Source organism: Lytechinus variegatus, chromosome 2 (genome assembly GCF_018143015.1).
Source record: "Lytechinus variegatus isolate NC3 chromosome 2, Lvar_3.0, whole genome shotgun sequence".
Classification (NCBI taxonomy): Eukaryota; Metazoa; Echinodermata; class Echinoidea; order Temnopleuroida; family Toxopneustidae; genus Lytechinus; species Lytechinus variegatus.
In genome coordinates this window covers 52,426,497-52,447,158 of record NC_054741.1, presented here as the reverse complement: position 1 = coordinate 52,447,158, position 20,662 = coordinate 52,426,497, and the positions used below count along the sequence as shown (strand labels likewise).

Genomic DNA, 20,662 nt, shown 5'->3' with positions numbered 1-20,662 from the left:
TATCATTAATGATGGTGAAGACTTCTTGTTCTTGGTCAACAGAATGTATTGCTCACAGAACACATATTTCCTCTATTCATTTGGCCCATGTTCCAGCAACTAGTTCTGTCATGTACCCGAAACTGGCAAAAATAAACATTTTTTTTTATTTCAGGGGCCACTTTCCACAACTTACTACCTACTTCTGCAACATTTGATAAGCTTTAACATGGCAATGAATGGGAATTTTTAACATTTTTTTAATTTCCAGGGCTCTTTGGAGCATTTCGGGGCAAAATCGCCCAAAGCCCCCATGGAATTTTTCCCCCAAACTTCAATATCCTTGAACTCACTGACCTGTAGAGGAAGGTTATCCATGAGGCCTGTATGGGTCCTGGCCATCATACCGATGACCTTGGCAACATTGCCAGCGGTCAATCCATTGATGCCAAACTGGACAAGTGTCTTGTGGCATTCCTCCACCGTGGCACAACAGCTGTACCCCATCTCCTGCATAAGCTCTGCCAGAGAGCCATCCATCTGAGAAAAAAACAAAAACAGGCAATTGATTGGAAGTTTATTGGACATACATGCATGTCAAGCTTTTCTACTAATTTAACATTCGATTATTCTTAAGGAAACATTAAATGGAATTGAATTACAATATGCAATACCCCTCTTTTTATTTATTTTTTAGAAATGATACAAAAATTGTATTGTGTGTAGGTTTTTTTTACACTAGAGCTTCCTTTGAAAACAAAGGTCAATACACACATGAGTAGAACAAAGTAAAGGAGGAAGCTTGTAATAGATCATAACATTCATGAACACAAATGGTAAACGCGAGTACATCTGTTGAACATGAATTTTGTGTGCCAACAGTTCAGTCATAGATACATGTAAGTGTAAAGTATTGCACCATACACTGGGACATTAAACTATGTCCATACATGTACATTATATTAGAATGTCAATTTTGCGGGATCAAGTACAAAGCGGAATGGCCCAAAAATATTTTTTACAGGAAATTGCAGCCCAATGTGGGATAGTTGGGAGGTCAATTAATGCAACATGCACTTCTAACAGACTGAACAATATCAAAAGACTGATAGTATGCAGGAGACCTTCTAACCTCTGGGAATGAAAAAATTGTATATTGTAGGCCGATAACAATAAATGATTTTTCTCAAAAATATGATTTTCTGTTTTATATGAAAAAAAAACAAACGCCAAGCGTTGTCTCGCCTGCATATTGCAGTCATGAAGAGAATGTATGTCAAAACTATGCTATATGACTTCCGAGGCTGTCAGCAGTTAAGGAAATGAATGTTAGTGAAAAAAAATGTATTTCATAATAATGTGAGTGAAAACTTTGACAGCTTTTCTATTCTACCTTTGGCAAATTTGTGTGAATATTATAAATGGTGCCAAGAACTATAGCTCATTAAATAAATAACAGCTTTTAAAGAATAAACAAGTAAAATACAAAATCTGGTTCAAGTATAGAGAGTACTGAGTTCTGAAGTAAAATGTTCATTGACCTTTGACCTTAATCAAATTCAACTCGAACTTGACCTGCACCTTCAAAAGATGGACCTCTTGTATGAATTTGGCAATCCTACCTCGAAGCTGTAGAAAGTTATTGGGTGTACAACACAGCACAGTGCCAGTCATGGAAAGTTCATTGACCTTTGACCTCATTCAAATTCGACTCATATTCGAACTTGACCTGTGCCTTCAGGAGATGGACCTCTGGTATGAATTTGGTGATCCCACCTCGAAGCTGTAGAAAGTTATTGGGTGTACAACACAGCACAGTGCCAGTCATGGAAAGTTCATTGACCTTTGACCTTTAACCTTATTCAAATTCGACTCATATTCGAACTTGACCTGTGCCTTCAGGAGATGGACCTCTGGTATGAATTTGGTGATCCCATCTCGAAGCTATAGAAAGTTATTGGGTGTACAACACAGCACAGTGCCAGTCATGGAAAGTTCATTGACCTTTGACCTTATTCAAATTCGACTCATATTCGAACTTGACCTGTGCCTTCAGGAGATGGACCTCTGGTATGAATTTGGTGATCCCACCTCGAAGCTGTAGAAAGTTATTGGGTGTACAACACAACACAGTGCCAGTCATGAAAAGTTCATTGACCTTTGACCTTATTCAAATTCGACTCATATTCAAACTTGACCAGTGCCTTCAGGAGATGGACCTCTGGTATGAATTTGGTGATCCCACCTCGAAGCTGTAGAAAGTTATTGGATGTACAGCACAGCACAGTGCCAGTCATGGAAAGTTCATTGACCTTTGACCTTATTCAAATTCGACTCATTCAAACTTGACCTGTGCCTTCAGGAGATGGACCTCTGGGGGGGTATTCTGAAAAGTCTCGTAAGTTTCCACTTAAATATCCTTTTAAGTTACCCATTTAATGGAGCGCTAATGTACCTCCAAATTCGTATTCTGAAAACTCTATTAGCGCTCAATTAAGTCCCTTTAGGCCACTCCCCTACTGAGCCGAATTAGCCAATCAAATGCGCTCTTACAACGTAAATTTTTCTCCTAGCGCGCAGTGTCTCTTCACTTTAAGCTGCAGCGCAGCACCCGGCTGCTGCAGGTGCACTGCACCACGATCTTGATACAAAGAATTTTTGCTGAAAAATAATGCTTAGGCAAATATGCATATTTGCATCGGAGATTAGAGGTTCGTTATATTGTTGAAATTAACTGTTGTCTTTTCTCTTTCTCATTTATTGTACCTTTGTGCTTTTCTCTTTTTTTCGAACGCGTTCTGATTTTCACAACCCCCTATCCATTGAATCCATTTGTAGCTTTCTTTCTTTCTTTCTTTTTTTTTACAATATTTTATTTGCCTCTGTCTCGGGGCCATGATAGGGGGGGGGAGTTCTTCTTTAACTTAATTCCTACTTATTTTAAAAGTACAAACGTTATGACACGGGTTTTTATAGGTGGGGAATCATGGCATCACTCACTATTTTTTTTCTTTTGTATTTCATTCTATATTTGTTTAAATACTAAAAGGGTCTATGCTTATTTTTTCATTGTCAGAAACAAGGTTTAATTCACCCCTGCACATTGCTGCATCTGCCGTGATTTGGCAATTTCATTATTGTCAAAAAAAAGTGTGCAAAAACAAAATAGTTTATGATGCTAATAATAAAAGAAAATATAGAAAATAATAGTCATGTTTTCCCTATACGTACACAAATATTTCTGTCTCCTTTTCCCCCTTTTCTAATTTATTTATTACCAAATATAATCCCTAGGCCCTATTCCTTATTTTACTTGTTTGTACACCATCTTTTCCCTCTTTATTCTATTCCCTTTTTAGCTCTCTCCTTTATTCTCTTCCTTCCTCCTAGTATTAAACCGATTTGATGATATTTAGACGAAATGAAAGCCACATTTAGCAAGATATGATTAGACTTAATGGACCTCTTATCACCATTATCTTTCTCCACTGCAAAGTCCGCTAATTGAGCGCTATGAGACTTTTCAGAATACCAAAGTCTCGTAACTACTCAATTAAGTCTTCGCGCGGTCATAACGCGTACTATTGCAAGTGCGCGCAACGCAACCCTGCCAAATAAGGAAAGGGGCACTTAAGTGACTTTTCAGAATACCAAAATGCTAATTGAGCGCTAATTGACCGCTAATTGAGCTTTCAGAATACCGCCCCTGGTATGAGTTTGGTGATCCCACCTCGAAGCTGTAGAAAGTTATTGGATGTACAGCACAGCACAGTGCCAGTCATGGAAAGTTCATTGACCTTTCACCTTTGACCTTATTCAAATTCAACTCATTCGAACTTGACCTGTGCTTTCACGAGATGGACCTTTGATATGAATTTGGTGATCCCACCTCGAAGCTGTAGAAAGTTATTGGGTGTACAACAATTGTTGACGACGCCGACGCCGCCGACACCGGAAATAGTGATACCTATGTCTCGCTCCGCTACGCAGGCGAGACAAAAACAATGCTGTAATTTGATTGCAAAAATGTTCTAAATACCGGTACAGCAAAAACCTAAGGGGTGGCAGCTCTGATGCAGGCACAGATCCTTATAATCACTGCATTCAACAAGTGGGTCTTCGGATCCATAGTCTAACACAAGTTTCAACTTGGGCTTGAGCCAAAAACAGTACACCATCCCACTTAATAAACCTAGTAGTCTGAAAATTCAGACCCCTTTAAATTCTCCAACAAACCAAGGGCTACACCTGGAATCTACAGTATTTCAATTGATTGAGGTGCACGATATACTCACAACTCCTTTAGGTATTGCAATGCTGTCAGAAATCACTCTGTCCATATGAATATCTTGTTTGTCACCATATAACAGAGGAGCAAGTACCACTGGTACTCGCTCGGGCGGAAATTCTGCAGGAAGGAAAAAAAATAATTTACATAGAGAAGTGCATGTATCAAACACTATTAAGAATGAAGTAGTATTAATATTGAAGCCCTTATTCAGTTTGGGTTAATCTAAAGATCATTTTAACATTTTCAATTCAATGACAGATAGATCATATCAAACACATGCAGTGAGGAAGATACATAGTACATGTACAAGCAGGACTGTAGGAATGTATGTGTACATGTATACCCAGGACCTTCCAGGCATGTACATCCATGTACATGGGATACATGCATGTACAGTATAAGGTTCCAGTCTGTGTTGACACAGAGGAAATTCAGGAAACACATACACAGTACAAGTGTTAAAGTAGCCAAATCTACAGCCCTGTAACATACATCCACCAATAAATATTGGCCTGATTTTTGCTTCATTTCTTTACTTTAAGCTTTCATTTTGTTCATCTAATGATGAAAACCAGATTGAAAATTGCAGTGATAGTGGGGGAAATCCTTTGGAGAGCAGGTTTTTTTGTGCATATCACTTAAAGACCTTGACTCTCTTCAACTCCTTCAAAATAAAGCAGCAAAGCTTATACACTGTAAATCAAAGTATGACCATGTCTCTCCTCTTATAAATGATCTCCATTGGCTCCATGTTAATGATCGTATCAAACATAAGACCTTAACTCTAATTTATAAATGTGTTAACAATCTAGCCCCAACCTATTTAGCTGACCTACATGTACTCTTTGCACACACATCCAAATACAACACACGCTCGGCCACTAGTAATACTCTTGTACCTCGTACTGCTAAACAAATAGGTGATAGAGCCAACTCTACTATTGCCCCCAAAACATAGAACTCCTTGCCGCCTTCACTAAAGGCTTCCCCAACACTTTCCTCATTTAGAAATCTCTTAAAACCTACCTATTCTAATTTTTTTTTCTGTACGGTTTCCATACAATGTTCATAATATCGTAGTTATCATTCTTATGTTTCATACTCCCTATTTGTGTTCTGTTATTCTTTCGTTCCATAATGCGCTTTGTATCTGATGAAAAGGCGCTATATACATGTAAATGAAGCGTATTATTATCAATCAATGAACAATAAAAGAGCTGGGGATTTGTGGCAAGGTCTGGATCCCTCATTCTATGAACAAGGTTATGATATAACCCTGTTCTCTGTTACTACTCCCTGTGTGGTGAAATAAGGCTGGCAATGTTTGGCTTATTTTCTCTTTTTCTTTGGGACAAATGCTCGATTTTTTGACACTGTCAGTTTCCATTACAGCTATTCATCATATACATGTAACTTGGCTCTTAAGTAAATTTGATTCTTTGCATAATATTTTCTTAATTAAAAATAGAGATTGAAAAATGACAATTATCTTGCCACATTACTTTCCACCAATAGAGGGCGTACACAAAAATATGCCCAAAATTCTAGTTTTCGATAGCTCTGGTGAATTAAAAAACTCCCAAGTTACTAATGAAAAACAAATTGCAACAGTATGGAACTTAGTATTTTTGGTCACATAAGTGATATTTTAATGATTTTTTTTAAATTGTGTGCTGTGTACAGCATTGGCATACCATAGTCCTACCTGTAGATTCCCCACAGGCAGGATGGTAATGAACCCTTGAGTGGGTCTGGGTTGGCAATTGATATAGCTGAGTCAGGTACATGTAATACTACTTAGCCCAAAAATAATTGGAGCTGTAGAGCCGTAGAGATTTTGTTTTTAGTCCTATTGATGAATAATTGTTGAATACTATGTTTAGGTTGCGTCACTGTCTGTGAAAGTTTTTATTTAAAAAAAAAATCTAAATCTTTAATATGCCATTACTATTTAAGATTTTGAGTGACTTTATTCTTCTGGAAGAAGGACCAGCTAACATTGATTTGACTCGAAAAAATCTGAGCTGCAACATCCTATAATTCCCGAGTCTGTGATATGTTGAAAACTATTCAAAGCCCTGAAAACTATTCAAAAATCACTCAAAATCATAACTCGTGCTTCCAAAAAAGAGTGAGATATACATGTAAAGTGATTGGAAACATCATCCAAATTTTCTGCAATATACCTGTTCTGCATTGTGTTACATTAGATTAATCTCCCTTGGAGATGAATAAAATGGCAATTTTTCATCACAGATATCTTTGGAATTTATGCACAATTTTGACTTTTTTTTTCTTCCCCGTTGTTTCTTTGATCCATATTTAATACATCAATCAAGTATTCACATCAAAGTTCATCACTTTTTTTTTAGATAAGACCTTGTGATATTGATGTAGTACATGTAGTTACTGGTAGCCCCTTATGATATTTTTATGAAGACTGGTTCTACAAAAGACCCTTGGACAAGGTAACAAACAATAAAACTTTGTACATATGATAAGTGCCCATTGTTCTTTTGAATACAAAAGATACCATCATATCAGGCATCATGGAGAGTACTTGTAAAGGCGACCGCACACCTTGATTGGTCTGCAACCCGATTTCAAAATAAAATATCTAGTAGAATGCCAATATTGAGACTTGGAATATCTTAATGTAATCTTAACGTAATGTTCTAAATAATCGTACAAATTTCTGTGTTCAAATCTGCGACTGTGCTATCATCCTTCTTAGAATAAAAGCGAATAATTTAATATCTAGTCGTAATGATGCCATAGCAGTTGTATGATTGCCTACGATTTGAAACTTGGCCTTTACTCTAAAATAAATGCTTGTAATCTTTCAAAATGGTTGTTATTTTAGTATCTTTTTAATTAATTTTAACCTCAAATAAAATGATATGTTCCATTCACTTTTTCAGAAAATGAGCAAAATGCGATTTGGTCCAAAATCGGATCACGAACAGTCGTAAGGTGTGTGGTGGCCTTCAGTTCTCACAAGCATAATGAATTCTAATTTCCTGAAAACACCAAGCTACATACATTGTATGTGGACAATGGGACATACAAATGACAGTGCACATAAATCAACAAAATGTATGTTTACACTGAGTGACTAGACTAATACATGTACATGTACCTAGGATCACTTACCCATGCATGCGACCTAGGATTAACATTTTATCCTTATCAGACTTGAAATCACAGATTAATTTTCGATGTCAAGGGGACATAATGGATGTTTTTTTAAAATGCATAACTGATTACAAACACAATTTAGAGTACATTTCTGATAAATGTGATAGATACCTGTTATCATCCCCATGCCTAAGGGATTCATATAGCATGATAAAAATCCACCTCCGCCATGGAAAGCATAAATTTGTTTCTGCTGATACATAATTCCTTTATCGAGCAAAGGGATAAGCACCAAAAATACAGCTCTGTAGAAATGTACATGAAGTGTTACATGTACATCCGAGCAGCAATTCAAGAGTGAAATGGCTGTTTACATGCAAGCATCTAGAACATACATTCCCTGTTTTGCAGCTGTGTACTTTGACTGAAAACACATACTTTGATCACAGTCCAAAGTGCACAATTCCCCGGTGCAAGCATATTTTCTTAGGTACACAGACTGGACAGTGATTATTCCAGCATTCATGTTTACAAATTATGATAATGAGACAACAAACAATGAGACCAGCTGATGCAAGTACCTCTCAAAACAGAGATTGTGCAAGACATGAAAAGGTTATTGACAATGCATAACATTCTCACATGGAATAACACACATTCTTCAATACATGTAGGCCCAACCTTCATGACATGTTTAGTGTCCAGCCTCTTTGAAAAAGAAGGGAAAGAAGAAGCCCCCCCCCCCTTTTTTTTCTTTCAAAATTAGCCGACAAACCTATTCTTTAAAAACTGGCCAGAGTTAGACTTAGGAAGTTAGGAAATTATTGAAATAATTTTACCTAAAAAAGAATTGAAGTTACATTTTTGGGGTTTTATCCCCCACACAAATATATTACCTTAAAAAAACATTTAAAAAGGGGAAAATATTAGGCAACCTACAAAATGGATGTGGGCTGGGACATTTTAAATGGCCTTACCAGTATCCAATTGCTTCAAGCAAAAAATTAAAATGAAGATAATTGCAAGTTCAAGATGGATTTGCATACAATCAGTACTTCACGTTTATAATTTCGTGGAGCTCAATAAATCGCTCTCCTTATTTTTTGAGGAGCTCAACTGAGCTCCTTAGAATCGCTCTCCTTGAGGAGCTCAAATCAATTCATTACATTACATGTATGGTAAATTGTTGATTTTTCTTTACATTGTATACATGCAATATTTAGCTGTGTTAGGTATTAATTAATCTGTGGTGAAACTAGGCCTGGGTCAATACGTTTTCATGATGTCGCACGTGCTCCTGCTTAAAACAAAAAAATGAAGAAAAAAAATTACTAAAATTTCACATTTTACATCTTTTTTCCATAATTCCTTGAAATTACTTTAATTTAGTTGAAAACTATCAGAAAAATGAAGAATATTCACCTCTTTCCCGACTCTGATTTGAACTTACCTCGGTAAATATTGTAGTCCCACATGTAGACTTCCATGGTGTTGCCATGAAAATCTACATATGGGACTACATGGGACTGTAATATTTACCGAGTTTAAATTAAAATCAGAGTCTGGGAAAGAGATGAATATTCTTCATTTTTCTGATAGTTTCCAACTAAATCAAAGTAATTTCAAGGAAAAACAAAGGCCATTTCATGGATTTAAAGATGTAAAATGTGAATTTTTTTTCAATTTTTTTTTTTTAGGAGCACGATTTTTAGGGCTCCTTATTTTTTTAGGTGCGCGGTAGGAGCGCCGGCGCGATCGCGCTCCTCAAAAATGAAGGTCTGTACAATGTGAAACACACATGGACTTATGTGCAATACACCCCCCCCCTTTAATACAAGAGTTACATGTTCCTTTTATTGAAAGGAACTTCAACTTTACTGAACCCAACCAGTACCATGCAGTTTTGTGTTCACAGTACATGTAATAAAATAAATCAACACAAAACCAAAGTCTTTTCATGATTCTTGTCAAATTTGCTAGCATTTTATCATTCATTCCCATTATTCAAAAATACTGTTAGAATTTTCTGTCCCTTTTTGTGCATCTCCAAACCAGTCATTGTGTTTTCAAGTCAGCTGTCATTATCTATTCCATTGCCATTCTCACAACCATTTGATGGATCAATTTCAAACTGGGTCCAAGTACAAGTATGCACATACATGTACGAGTGGCAATTATCTGGGGCAGTATTCTGAGGTCATTTTATCGTTAACATTTTTGATTTTATCTCTCAAAATGATATTGGTATTCTGAGATGACATTTTATCTCTCAGATAAAATTTCAAATTTTACTTTGTGTATAAATTTTATCTTGCATAAATTTCATTTTGTATAAATTTTATCTTGCATATCTATACATGTAGATGATACGTGACAGATTAGTGCCTGCGTAGACTTGCCAATTGCATATTTTACCAAGCAACGTGGATGATGTGCTTGCGCCCATGTCACTTTGAAGAAAAAATGAAATAAACTTAAGAGCATTGGCTATTTTATCTCAATGATGTTGACAGTTCATTAATATTTCTAGGTGAAATGAAATGAAATTAAAAAAAATGATAAATTTATTGAGAATAACACCTTAACATTATTCCTGTTCAATCAGGAATTATTTCATAACACTTTTGTTTTTACTAATATTGTCTTTGACATGATGCTTGAAAAGATGCAATATAGACTTCAAAAAAAGATGAGAGTATTGTCAATATTTTTAAAAGAAATCTCTGTAAAGACGTGCAAACATATGGTGCAAGCGTATTTGGAGTCAATAAATTGTTACGATCTCACTCCTTTGCCACACCTCCTAGCGGAATTGATTTCCATTTGTTTAATAAGATGAGAGAGCTATAAAAGTATGTTTCTCATTGGATATGAATTCAAAAATAGGAGTGTCTTACTAAGATAAAATAAAGATAAAATTGTTCTCAAAATACCAATTCGGAAAGATTTCAAGGGTATTTCATCTCACTGATCTTATTTCATCTGAGATAAAAATGGATCTCAGAATACCACCCCTTATTACTTTTCAGGGTAAAAAGATCTTAGGTCAAATTTTACAGATTTCATTATTTCATATACCCCAAAATACTGTCAAAATTTTAACAGTTTGAATCAGCCCTGGTTTGAATATTCAATCTCAAACTACATTCATTGTAAGTATGAGGTCAAAGAGCAAAGGCTATACCATAACACTTTGTTCACTCTACATGTACATTTACAGAACAGTTGATGGCTCAACTTCTAAATTGGCTCATGTACTATATAAGGCTAACAATGATCCATTGGTTTTTAAGGTTCATGAGGTCAAAGGTCACACAGATCATAATTTGATGATTTCAGAAGATGGGTGTCTCATATATTCTTGGTCAGGGAATGGCGGAAGAATGTACATGCAGTTTGCCTATGCACCGTTGAGAATCCATGTTTTTTGCATATACAGAATTCTATTCTATACTTTCTGACATCTTATTCATCTGGCGAATATTTGAATACTTTTTATTGCTAGCCCTCTTGAACATGCACAATTAATGCGATAACTTGCTATTGGATATCAAGGTAAAAAAAGTTGGCCTTCAAGCCCTTTTAAAAAAAAGATGTAGACATTGTTGCCCTTAGTAATGATCATACATGTAATTCCATAAACATATTACCGTAGGTACTTTAAAGGGATGCTCCGGGCTGAAAATATTTATATCTAAATAAATAGAGTAAAGTTCACAGAGTAAAATGATGAAAATTTCATCAAAATCAGACAATATCTTGGGAAAATTATTGAATTTTAAAGTTTAGCAATATTTTGCGAAAAACATCATTATGAATATTCATCAGGTGGGCTGATGTCAAATCCCTACTTTCCTTTTTCTTATGTTATTACATGAAATCATAATAGTTTCATTACTTGTATTCATGTGAGAATGTTATGATTCCCTTATAATGAAATAAGTTGCAGCAATGAATATCTACACCAAATCAGTTGTCAATCCATTTTTTAAGTTCATTGTAGAAAAAAAATTGAATAAACCTAATTTCATAATAATATACAAAAAACAAGTTGTGATATGACATCATCAGTTTTTCTCATTGAATTTTCATGAAAATATAATTAGAACTGTTTCATTGGAATAATGCAATTCTTTAAAATAGCCATAGCTTTGTTAGTCCTTGTCCAAATTCGATGAAATTTTCACTGTTTATCTTTTTCTTTATCTGTTCAAAACATTATTTTCAGCCTGGAGTACCCCTTTAAGGCCAAACTTATTTTTTCCTAGATATTAAGAACTTCAGGGCCTACATGTACATCACCATTGTCATCATTGTGCTCATTATCATCATCATACATGCAATCATCATATTAATGAACACCATAATTATCATTACCACATATGTAATGATTATCTCTTAAATCATTTTGCTCACAATAATCCAGAACATTAATATCATTATCACCATCTCTACAAATTACTACTATCTGTACTTCTTTTACTTGACAGTTTAACACCCATCACTATATAAAGACTACCATCTTACAACTATCATCAACAACATCATCATAATCATCATAATCATCATCATCACCATCATCACCACCACCAACACCACCACCACCTCCATCACCATCATCATCACCACCACCAACACCACCACCACCTCCATCATCATCATCATCACCATCACCATCATCATCATCATCACCATCATCATCATCATTACCATCACCATCAACATGACCACCATCACCATGACCACCATCACCACCATCACCATCATTACTACCACCACCACCATCATCATCATCACTACTAGCACCACCACCAACTTCTTCCTCCTCCTTACTACCCTCATCACCATTATCATCCTCATTGTAAAATCATTCCATACCTTTCTTGAGAGTCTTGGTGAAAGCCTCTAGCTGTACAGTTCCAAGTCCTAGCTGATCAGGTGATCTGTAAAGTAGATGGCTCAAGAGCAGTTGGAGTATCTCCACAGAAAAGTCTGCTAATCCACTCTCTTGCTGGTTACGTATGTCTAAATCAGGCAAAATGGTAATTTGAATATCATTAGGCCTATCAGTTATGATATGGACATCTATCCATTAGTATAATAATAATAAAGAACAGTGTTTGTGTAGCGCCTTAGGCCCAATGCGCGTTAAGAGAAAGAAGAAAAGATGAGGGAAAGCTGTTGGTAATGCTATATCATTACCAGTTAAATAATATGCTTTCAATGCAGACTGCATGCCAAGTTTGGAACTGAACATAAAATATGTATGTAAAACCAAACTGCTACTTTGATAGTTTAATTATACCCATGTTTCTTTCTATATGTTGCAAAATATCCTTTTTTTGAACTTCATTAATTTAATCAAAAACTGGATAAGCTCTTGCATCAATACCTCTTTGAAATCATAAACAGGATGTGTCGAATTAGGGTGTGATAACGTTGAAGCTAATTTAATGACCTCTTTTGAAAAAGATGTTAATGAATTCTAATCCTCTTTTTGTCACCTTTACACAATAGAGTGTTCCCAGTGACTTCATCCTCCATCAATGTTGGAAAGCTCAACAAAAGACACCTGTTCATCAAACCATCACAAATCATTGTCTTTATAGTATGGTGCACAGATTCCCTATTGTTTTGTCCATATATGAACACTCTAGAGTGCAAGGGTGACTGTACTTCAATAGGCCTGTCTACTTCCATCCCTCTTATTTCAAAAGTAACATTTTATGGAAATGAACATTTTTTCTTTGTAATGAGGGTTAGGATCATCGATTGTCAAATAGTTTTGAGTTACATATTTCAAAGCTGAGAGCCTCCTTCCATGAGGGTTATTTAATTCTTTAAAAAATGGTGACTTTTTGTGGGTTTTGCAAGGCCTGGTAAAATATTTCCATGTTGGTTTTATCAATTAACTACTCATAATTTGTTATGGTAATACAATTTAATGAGAAAAAAAAGATGTAAATAAAAAAAAGACCAATTATATGATTAAGTGTAGGGACAGTGATTTTCCGTTTAAAAAAATTGCCTTTTCCGTTTCAGAAAATCTCAAATTCCGTTTCAGCATGTCAGAAAACGGAAATTCCGTTTCCCCATAGACTTTGTACACACGGAAAAGTGACAATTCCGTTTCCACATTGAATAGCAAAATTACACGTAGATCTACACTCGCACTGGTCAAAATTGTATCTGCTACTGTACCAACAACACAATAGAATCTGTTTTAATCGGATCTATGCGGGTGTATATATTTTTACAAAAATATTTAGCATGCATACATCCTCACCTTTCACATTATTAGCATTATTTCACGGTGAAATGATATTTCATCGATAATTTTGGGGGTTTTTTTTACATCGTTATCATCAGTCAACGGCGTTTGCCAATCCGCCATCTTGGATTTTAAGACCACGATATCGTGCTGTTACATCTTCAAACGTAGAGGGCAGCAAAACACGACCGTGTAGTTGGAACGATATATGTGTACAGTGCAGTGAAGCCCAACCCGGCCAGCCGGGTACGGGTGCGGGGTACAATCGAGTGTGCTGATGTCGAGTGCAGTCACGATGTGTGAATTATCATGATTATAGCAAAGTGAGATAGTGTTTTCTGGGGTTTTGTGGCCATTTAATATTCTCATTTTGTTGTGATTTTGAAGTAATTTGTGTTGCTATTCTGTGTATTTTGAGGGAAAATACGTTTTCCGTGATTTTCCGTTTGAAATGCTACTTTCCGTTTCAAAAGGCCCTTTCCGTGAATTCTGTCCGTTTTCCGCGATCGCGGAAAATCACTGTTCCTATAAGTGTTGAATAAGAACATTTCCCTCATCAAATTCCCATACATGCAAGTTTTTTCAATTGTTTTGTTTACTAAAAAGGTAAAAGTTTATCTTTATTTACATTAACTATTTGTTTCTCAAATAAGGAAAGAGACCGCAGGAATTTCAGGTCTTTATTTAGAAAGAGCTCAGAGCGACTTAAAATTTCTAGATCTCTGTCCCCTACATGTATACACACGTATGTTGAGGATTTGCCCATAGACATGATTAAATTGATTTAAATCAACAAAGTGCATGAAGCAATAAATGAAGAAAAGTAATTTCTCTCACCAGCATCTATGTAGGCACGGACAAGATCAGGCAACTTTTGCTTTACAAACTGGAGAGCTGTTGACAAACAAATACAGATAAATCAATAAGGCTTTATAGTCAAAAGTAATAACTAAGAGAAATGGTTTACAGCAATGTATGTGTAGCAGTGTATTACTAAGAAAATTGATGAAAGAAAGATTGATTGATAGATCGGATTTGTGGCTAAGTAGAAAAGTGGGAGTGATATTCACATGTAGGTGGAAGGGCAAGGTTAAATGAAAAAAGGACTAGACAGAGAAAAAAAATTAAAAGAATTTGAATTAAAATGAAAAATGGAAAAAAAAGCCAGAGCTTCATGAAGAGAGAGGAGGTACATGTAGGCTGTAACTTAAGAAGCAACATCATGAAATACAGGTTCATGGTAACCATGAGTTAGGATGCTTTCAAATTTACATATAAGTGTATGGTAACCAATAATCATGTTTTCCTAGCAAGTTGATCTTTTATTATCAAAGCCTCCATGACCATTCATGAAAAAAGGCACATGTATAATTCAACCGATCACTCTTTTTTTTTTTACATTTCAGTTCAAATTTTAGTTCATACATAGCAAAGTTTGGACTAGATATTCTTTGCAAACGCAATCTTCAAAAAAAAAATGGTATCCACAAAATTTTATTCATGTTAATATTACCTTAAAGGGGAATGAAACCTTTGGAACAAGTAGGCTTGTGTCGAAACAGAAAAATCAAAGAATAAGAACAAAGAAAGTTTGAGAAAAATCGGACAAATAATGAGAAAGTTATGAGCATTTGAATATTGCAATCTCTAATGCTATGGAGATCCTCCCATTGGCAACGCGACAAGGATGTGTGATGTCACACATGAACAACTTTCCCTTTGATGGACTATAAAATACCCTGAAAATGTGTCTTTTTGCTTTTTCGTATGGTGATACAAACTCTTTATCCATGATGTATTCTTTAAAAATCTGTATAACATGCCCTCCTATAGAAAGAATACATGTTCTACTGATAGATGTAATAAAAGAGGCAATTTAAGTGAAATATATACTAAAGTAATGGGGAGAGTTGTTCAAGAGTGACATCACACATCTTTGTCGCATTGCCAATGTGAGGATCTCCATAGCATTAGTGATTGCAATATTCAAAAGCTCATAACTTTGTCATTACTTGTCCGATATTTCTCAAACTTTCGTTGATCTGTTTCTTTGATTTTCTGTTTTCACACAAGCTACATGTATCTTGGTCCAAAGGTTTCATTCTACCTTAAATTAACTTGCTATGTACTCTTACAAAATATTGTTTTTCTTTCACCTGAATTTGTCAGTAACACAGCACAAGACAAATTATAATTTATCACAAAGAAAAAAAAATATATAAATGTACATTGTGAGGGAGAATATTATAATTTTGACTAAACAAATGATTTCTGTATATATTTTCCTACCAGCATGAAAACACATCTTTGAGCAATGCTCAGTCTATAATATCAAATGCAAATATTATATCCAGCTTTAGAACTGCAATGGAAATTATGACAAATTTAGGCAAAAAAAAAGATGCATGGGTTTCAAAGGCTTGCGATACACATAGAGTTACGACAAATTCAGGCTGAAAAGATGCAAGAATATCATCAGAGAAAGAGCGGTCATATGATTTAATTTCTTTTTAACACTGTAAACCGTAAGGAAAATAAGGAATATGATGCAAGGATAATGGGATAAGTTGACTTACCTAGTGATCTGGTTTCAGGTTTAACTGAGTGTGTCAGAGCAAGCCCAAAGACAACTTCTTGAACTGAAGTGAGCTTTAAGATTTTGCTCAGTTGGGTGAAGAACTGCTGGCTTGGCTTTAGACTCTGAATTTATGAATTAAAAAAAAAAAAGAGGTAGGTGCATACATGCATTGCTGTACAGCTGTAATAGGGAATCGTATAACAGTATAAATGTACATATACATGTACATGTATCTTTCTTTTTTTATCTATATAACAAGGAAACAAACTTGTAAATAAAAAAAAATATGATACAAAATTAATGCTTAGCATGAATTCTATCAATCTCTAAATTTTTGAAGGTATAGCAGCAATAATTACTGGTACATGTATTCTATCGATATTCACTGCAAATCTTCTTCATTGCACCTGCATTTTATTTGGCCTATGATGCACATGTACCTCATATAAAAACAATAATTAAATTGTGTTGATTACTTTAAAAGTAAATTATATCTCAATTAATACTTCGAGCCACTCCACACTTAGCGTGCTCTTCAAGTTAGCGTGATGTGCCAACCCTGGTATTTTGCTGACTGAACGACACAGATACAGATCTATGCTTACAGTGTAAATCATCATAAAGAGGCCAATTCACACACTGAGCTATGACCTCTTACTGAGATCTGCAAGCTCAAAATGGGAACAAGAGAAGTTGGCCTGTAGTTCAGTGTCATCTGCATGCAAGCTCCACTAACAGTTTAACAAATGAAGAAAAGATTATCTCCAGAGCATCTCACTATGGCTTACATATATGCCATGCCACCATGTACAGTAAAAAAAAATTTACATTCTATCAAGTTCAAAGGTTATGCACATAGAATTCAACTCACCTTCTGCTGATGCAGAGGGTTGTCGATAGCAAAGCACAAAGTTGAAACAAAATTAGGTTTGGTGATAAGTAAAGAGCACTCCTGTATCAGCAGCTGCGTCTGTTGAAATAATAATGTACAAACAAATGTACATGTAAATAAGGAGGGTGGAGTCATGTCCAAAATTTTTCTTTCTGGATTCTGATGGCATCTTACTGATGATTTATACCATCAATAGAGGGATGTCAGAAGAAATTTGTAAACAAAATTTCCTTATCAGAAGCCTACATGTATTGTACATGTATATATGTAGTGTTCTACAAAGCAGCTCAATATGAATCATTATAATTCTAAAAATAATTGAATCAGGTTAATTGTATGACCAGAAACACTGAACACGATTGTTCTTGAAAAATAATGGGCAAAGACAAAGTGTTTCCCTTCTACTGAATATTGAATAAGCACTTTTGTGTAGAAATAATGTGTATAATTTGGCAATTCGCATTGTCAACATTATAACTCTTAATTACAAATGGTTTAAATTCAATTTAATCAATATTTAAAAAGGAGAATGTTCACAAAATACAACAGATAAAGAGAACGAAAATACAATAAATGTTAAATTTCCCCAATTTACAACATTGTGTCTACTGGGTTCATGGGTTGTGTATTGCACAATTATATATATATATTTTTTAGTGATGCTTACATGTATGTACCATTCCAATGCTAATAGAATACACTTTCAGCAGGATTGATTTTATGCTGTCACTACAATAAAATTTTCCTTATATGAAAACACAGTGTTTCCTTTTTTCCCCCTGATACATCAAGTAAGCTTTGCATTGTTATAAATGAAAGATTTTTATTTCTCTCACCTCATAAAAGTCTTTGCCGCTGCTCTTACCATCACAAAAGTCAATGTAGGAGAAGAGGCAGCGCAGCAGGTGCCTGTCTGCCTCTGGCCCGTTGTGAGAAACGAGCTGGAGGAAAATCATGAACAAAAAAATCATTATTTGCATTATACACCAAGGTGCAACATCATTAGTGCTATAAGCAGTTGTCTAAACGTTCGTTCTTGATCGTGAGCAGCAGTTTCCATCCTCTCATTTCCAGTTTTGTCTAATCATTCTCAACAACTTTCGTGTGGGTGACAAAGATTTCTGGAATAAATTCAGAGAAATCTGATGCTGTACCAGACTTTTTGAATTTGAAAACGAATGATACAGACAATTGAAACCATGCAGTGATTTGAATGAAAGTGATTAGCCCATTGACATTGAGCACACAACTGTACATGTGCTTTCCATGATAGCCAAGATGGCAGTGTAACCATCAGAAAATTTTCTTTTGGTTCTTAAAAGTTCCAGCATTTCGCAAAGGAAAGTCAGATTTTGATATCATTTTGTTAAGTTAAAGCAGGCTGAATGATTACAATTTACATGTACAAGTTTCACTTTTCCATCTGCTGGTGGGAAATTCTTAGACCTTGTCATGCTTGTGTAGAACAGTATTTTTTGTGAACTGCGAACTTTGATTGATTACAAACAAGCACCAGGAGTCTGAAATGAAAAGAGATATTCTCATATTAAGACTACTCTTCTTCTAAAACATGCAATAAAAAATTACTGCAAATTATGCTGGTGCAAATATTCACTGCTGAATGATATGCGCCGTATAATTATAAACGAAAACGTCAATGCATGCCAAAGCAAAATCAGACCCCTTCTTTTTGTTTCATTATTTTGGCCTTTGGGTGATGGTCAGAATTCAGAACGATGATTGGCTTCTAGAATCTAGAGTAAATAAATTGGTTTTCATCCTTTTTTTCACACTCTGCACAGTTATAGCAAATAAGGAATTGCAAATGAAGATATGGTAGTCGACAGTCAACATGATTTTTTTTTAATTATGTTGTTTTCAACACTTCATCATCCTAAATCAAATTGATGTCTCAGACATGTCTGATGAATAAGGTTTATCGTTAATCAGAACTGCAGTGCGTTATGGGATCGAAAAGGGGGCAAGCAAGCTGCCTACTAGTACAGCTACATGTAGCTCCGTGCACTGCAGACTAATCTAAGTGAGCAGAGCTCGCTTGCTTGTGCCTTTTCAATCCCATAATGGATTGTGTCTTTGCGGTTCTGATTAGCGATATCTGAATCCATCATCACTGTCAAACTCAATGGGTGATTTCAAGTATAGTGTTGAAATCTGGAGTTGGTGTTGGGACAATACCAACACCAGCTACAACACCGACCGTACTTGAAATCAAGCTGGTGTTGGGATTGACCTCGGAAAATATGATGTGTTTCCGGCAGTTTGTGTTGAGTTCTGGTGTTGAATGTCGTCTGCTGAACCGAGCATTACAGCTGGTGTTGACGATCTACGTGCAATTTCCCTATTCACCAACACCAATCCCCAGGGATTGGGGAAATCGTGATTTCAAGTTCGGTGTTGATGAACTGATGAACTTTGTTCACGAACAGGAGGCGAACACGATGAAACACCCCCATAAAATCATCTATTACAGTTAATAATAATATGAGCGCAAATCATTATAGTTTTACACATTTTAATGAAAAATAATATTTATGCTTTCTGATTATTGCAGTGATTTTAACCTGTGCATTCTGTATAAGATTTTACTGCAATTTCTTCCCGATTTCACTTTTGTCGTCGAGAATTTCTTGCGTAAAGTTGAGAGATGATCACCAGCACAGCACAGAGCCGTGACGTCAAAATGATATTGATAACGCGATGGGTATCGCTCCTCTGAACTCAGTTCGGTGTTGGGGCTCGGTTCAGCAGCCTTTTCACACTCTCAACACCAACACCTAACCGGTAGGAAATCACCCAGACAAACAATGTCATTGTTGTCATGTCTCAATGAAAAATGATTTTTTTTCAATTCATTTTAAAATCCAAATTAAGAATTTAAGACCAAATTAAATCCTAAAGCGTTCTAACTTCTTGAATATTTTTGAGACGAACAAAAGTTACATAATTTTTTTTACTCAACCATTGATATCTAACGTTACTTTACTTACGCGAGAGATTTCCCCGACACTTTGCTTGTAATTCTTTTTGTTGAGATTGGCCACAAGATTGGTAATCTGAGAAAAGGCCAGCGACAGGGAATCCAGATTCATTATTTCATTCTTTCAAGTTGTAGATCATCAAGTGGGCTGAAATGTCCCCCCGCTGATCCCGTAGATACTGTAGAAAACTATAAGCAAGTGAAAATTCCGATTAGTAATTTTGTTCGGTAAAATATTTGATGGTTTTTGACGATATCTAGGACACCTTTTCCGGTGCCATATTGCTGTTTCAGGGTAAAGAAGTTGCCAATTTGAAAAACTGGTAAAAAAAATGACATTAGGTTTATGTTATATTTTATAAGGCATGAATTTTAAAGTTTAAATTAATTCACTTTAATTATTTAATAAATTTCGATTGAATGACTATTCAAATGATTAATTCATCATATTAAAATGATACCAATGATTTTAGATGATGTATAAACGAATACGTCTTTCGGTTCGGTTCGGTTCA

General features: G+C 35.4%; 1 protein-coding gene across 3 annotated transcripts in view; it reads right to left on the bottom strand.

The window, feature by feature from the left end:
- LOC121408335 (CCR4-NOT transcription complex subunit 1-like) overlaps nt 1–20,445 on the bottom strand; it is a 64,058-nt gene extending 43,613 nt beyond the window's left edge. For all 3 annotated transcript variants that reach the window (XM_041599767.1, XM_041599766.1, XM_041599768.1), the window contains exons 1-8: nt 20,158–20,445; nt 17,986–18,090; nt 17,129–17,227; nt 16,256–16,379; nt 14,517–14,573; nt 12,287–12,433; nt 4,275–4,387; nt 337–519 (exon numbers count right to left, since the gene is read on the bottom strand). In XM_041599767.1, coding sequence (XP_041455701.1) covers nt 337–519; nt 4,275–4,387; nt 12,287–12,433; nt 14,517–14,573; nt 16,256–16,379; nt 17,129–17,227; nt 17,986–18,090; nt 20,158–20,259 — 930 coding nt within the window. In that variant the 5' untranslated portion in view covers nt 20,260–20,445. The remainder of the gene's footprint in view (nt 1–336; nt 520–4,274; nt 4,388–12,286; nt 12,434–14,516; nt 14,574–16,255; nt 16,380–17,128; nt 17,228–17,985; nt 18,091–20,157) is intronic.
- Nucleotides 20,446–20,662: the final 217 nt, after the last annotated feature.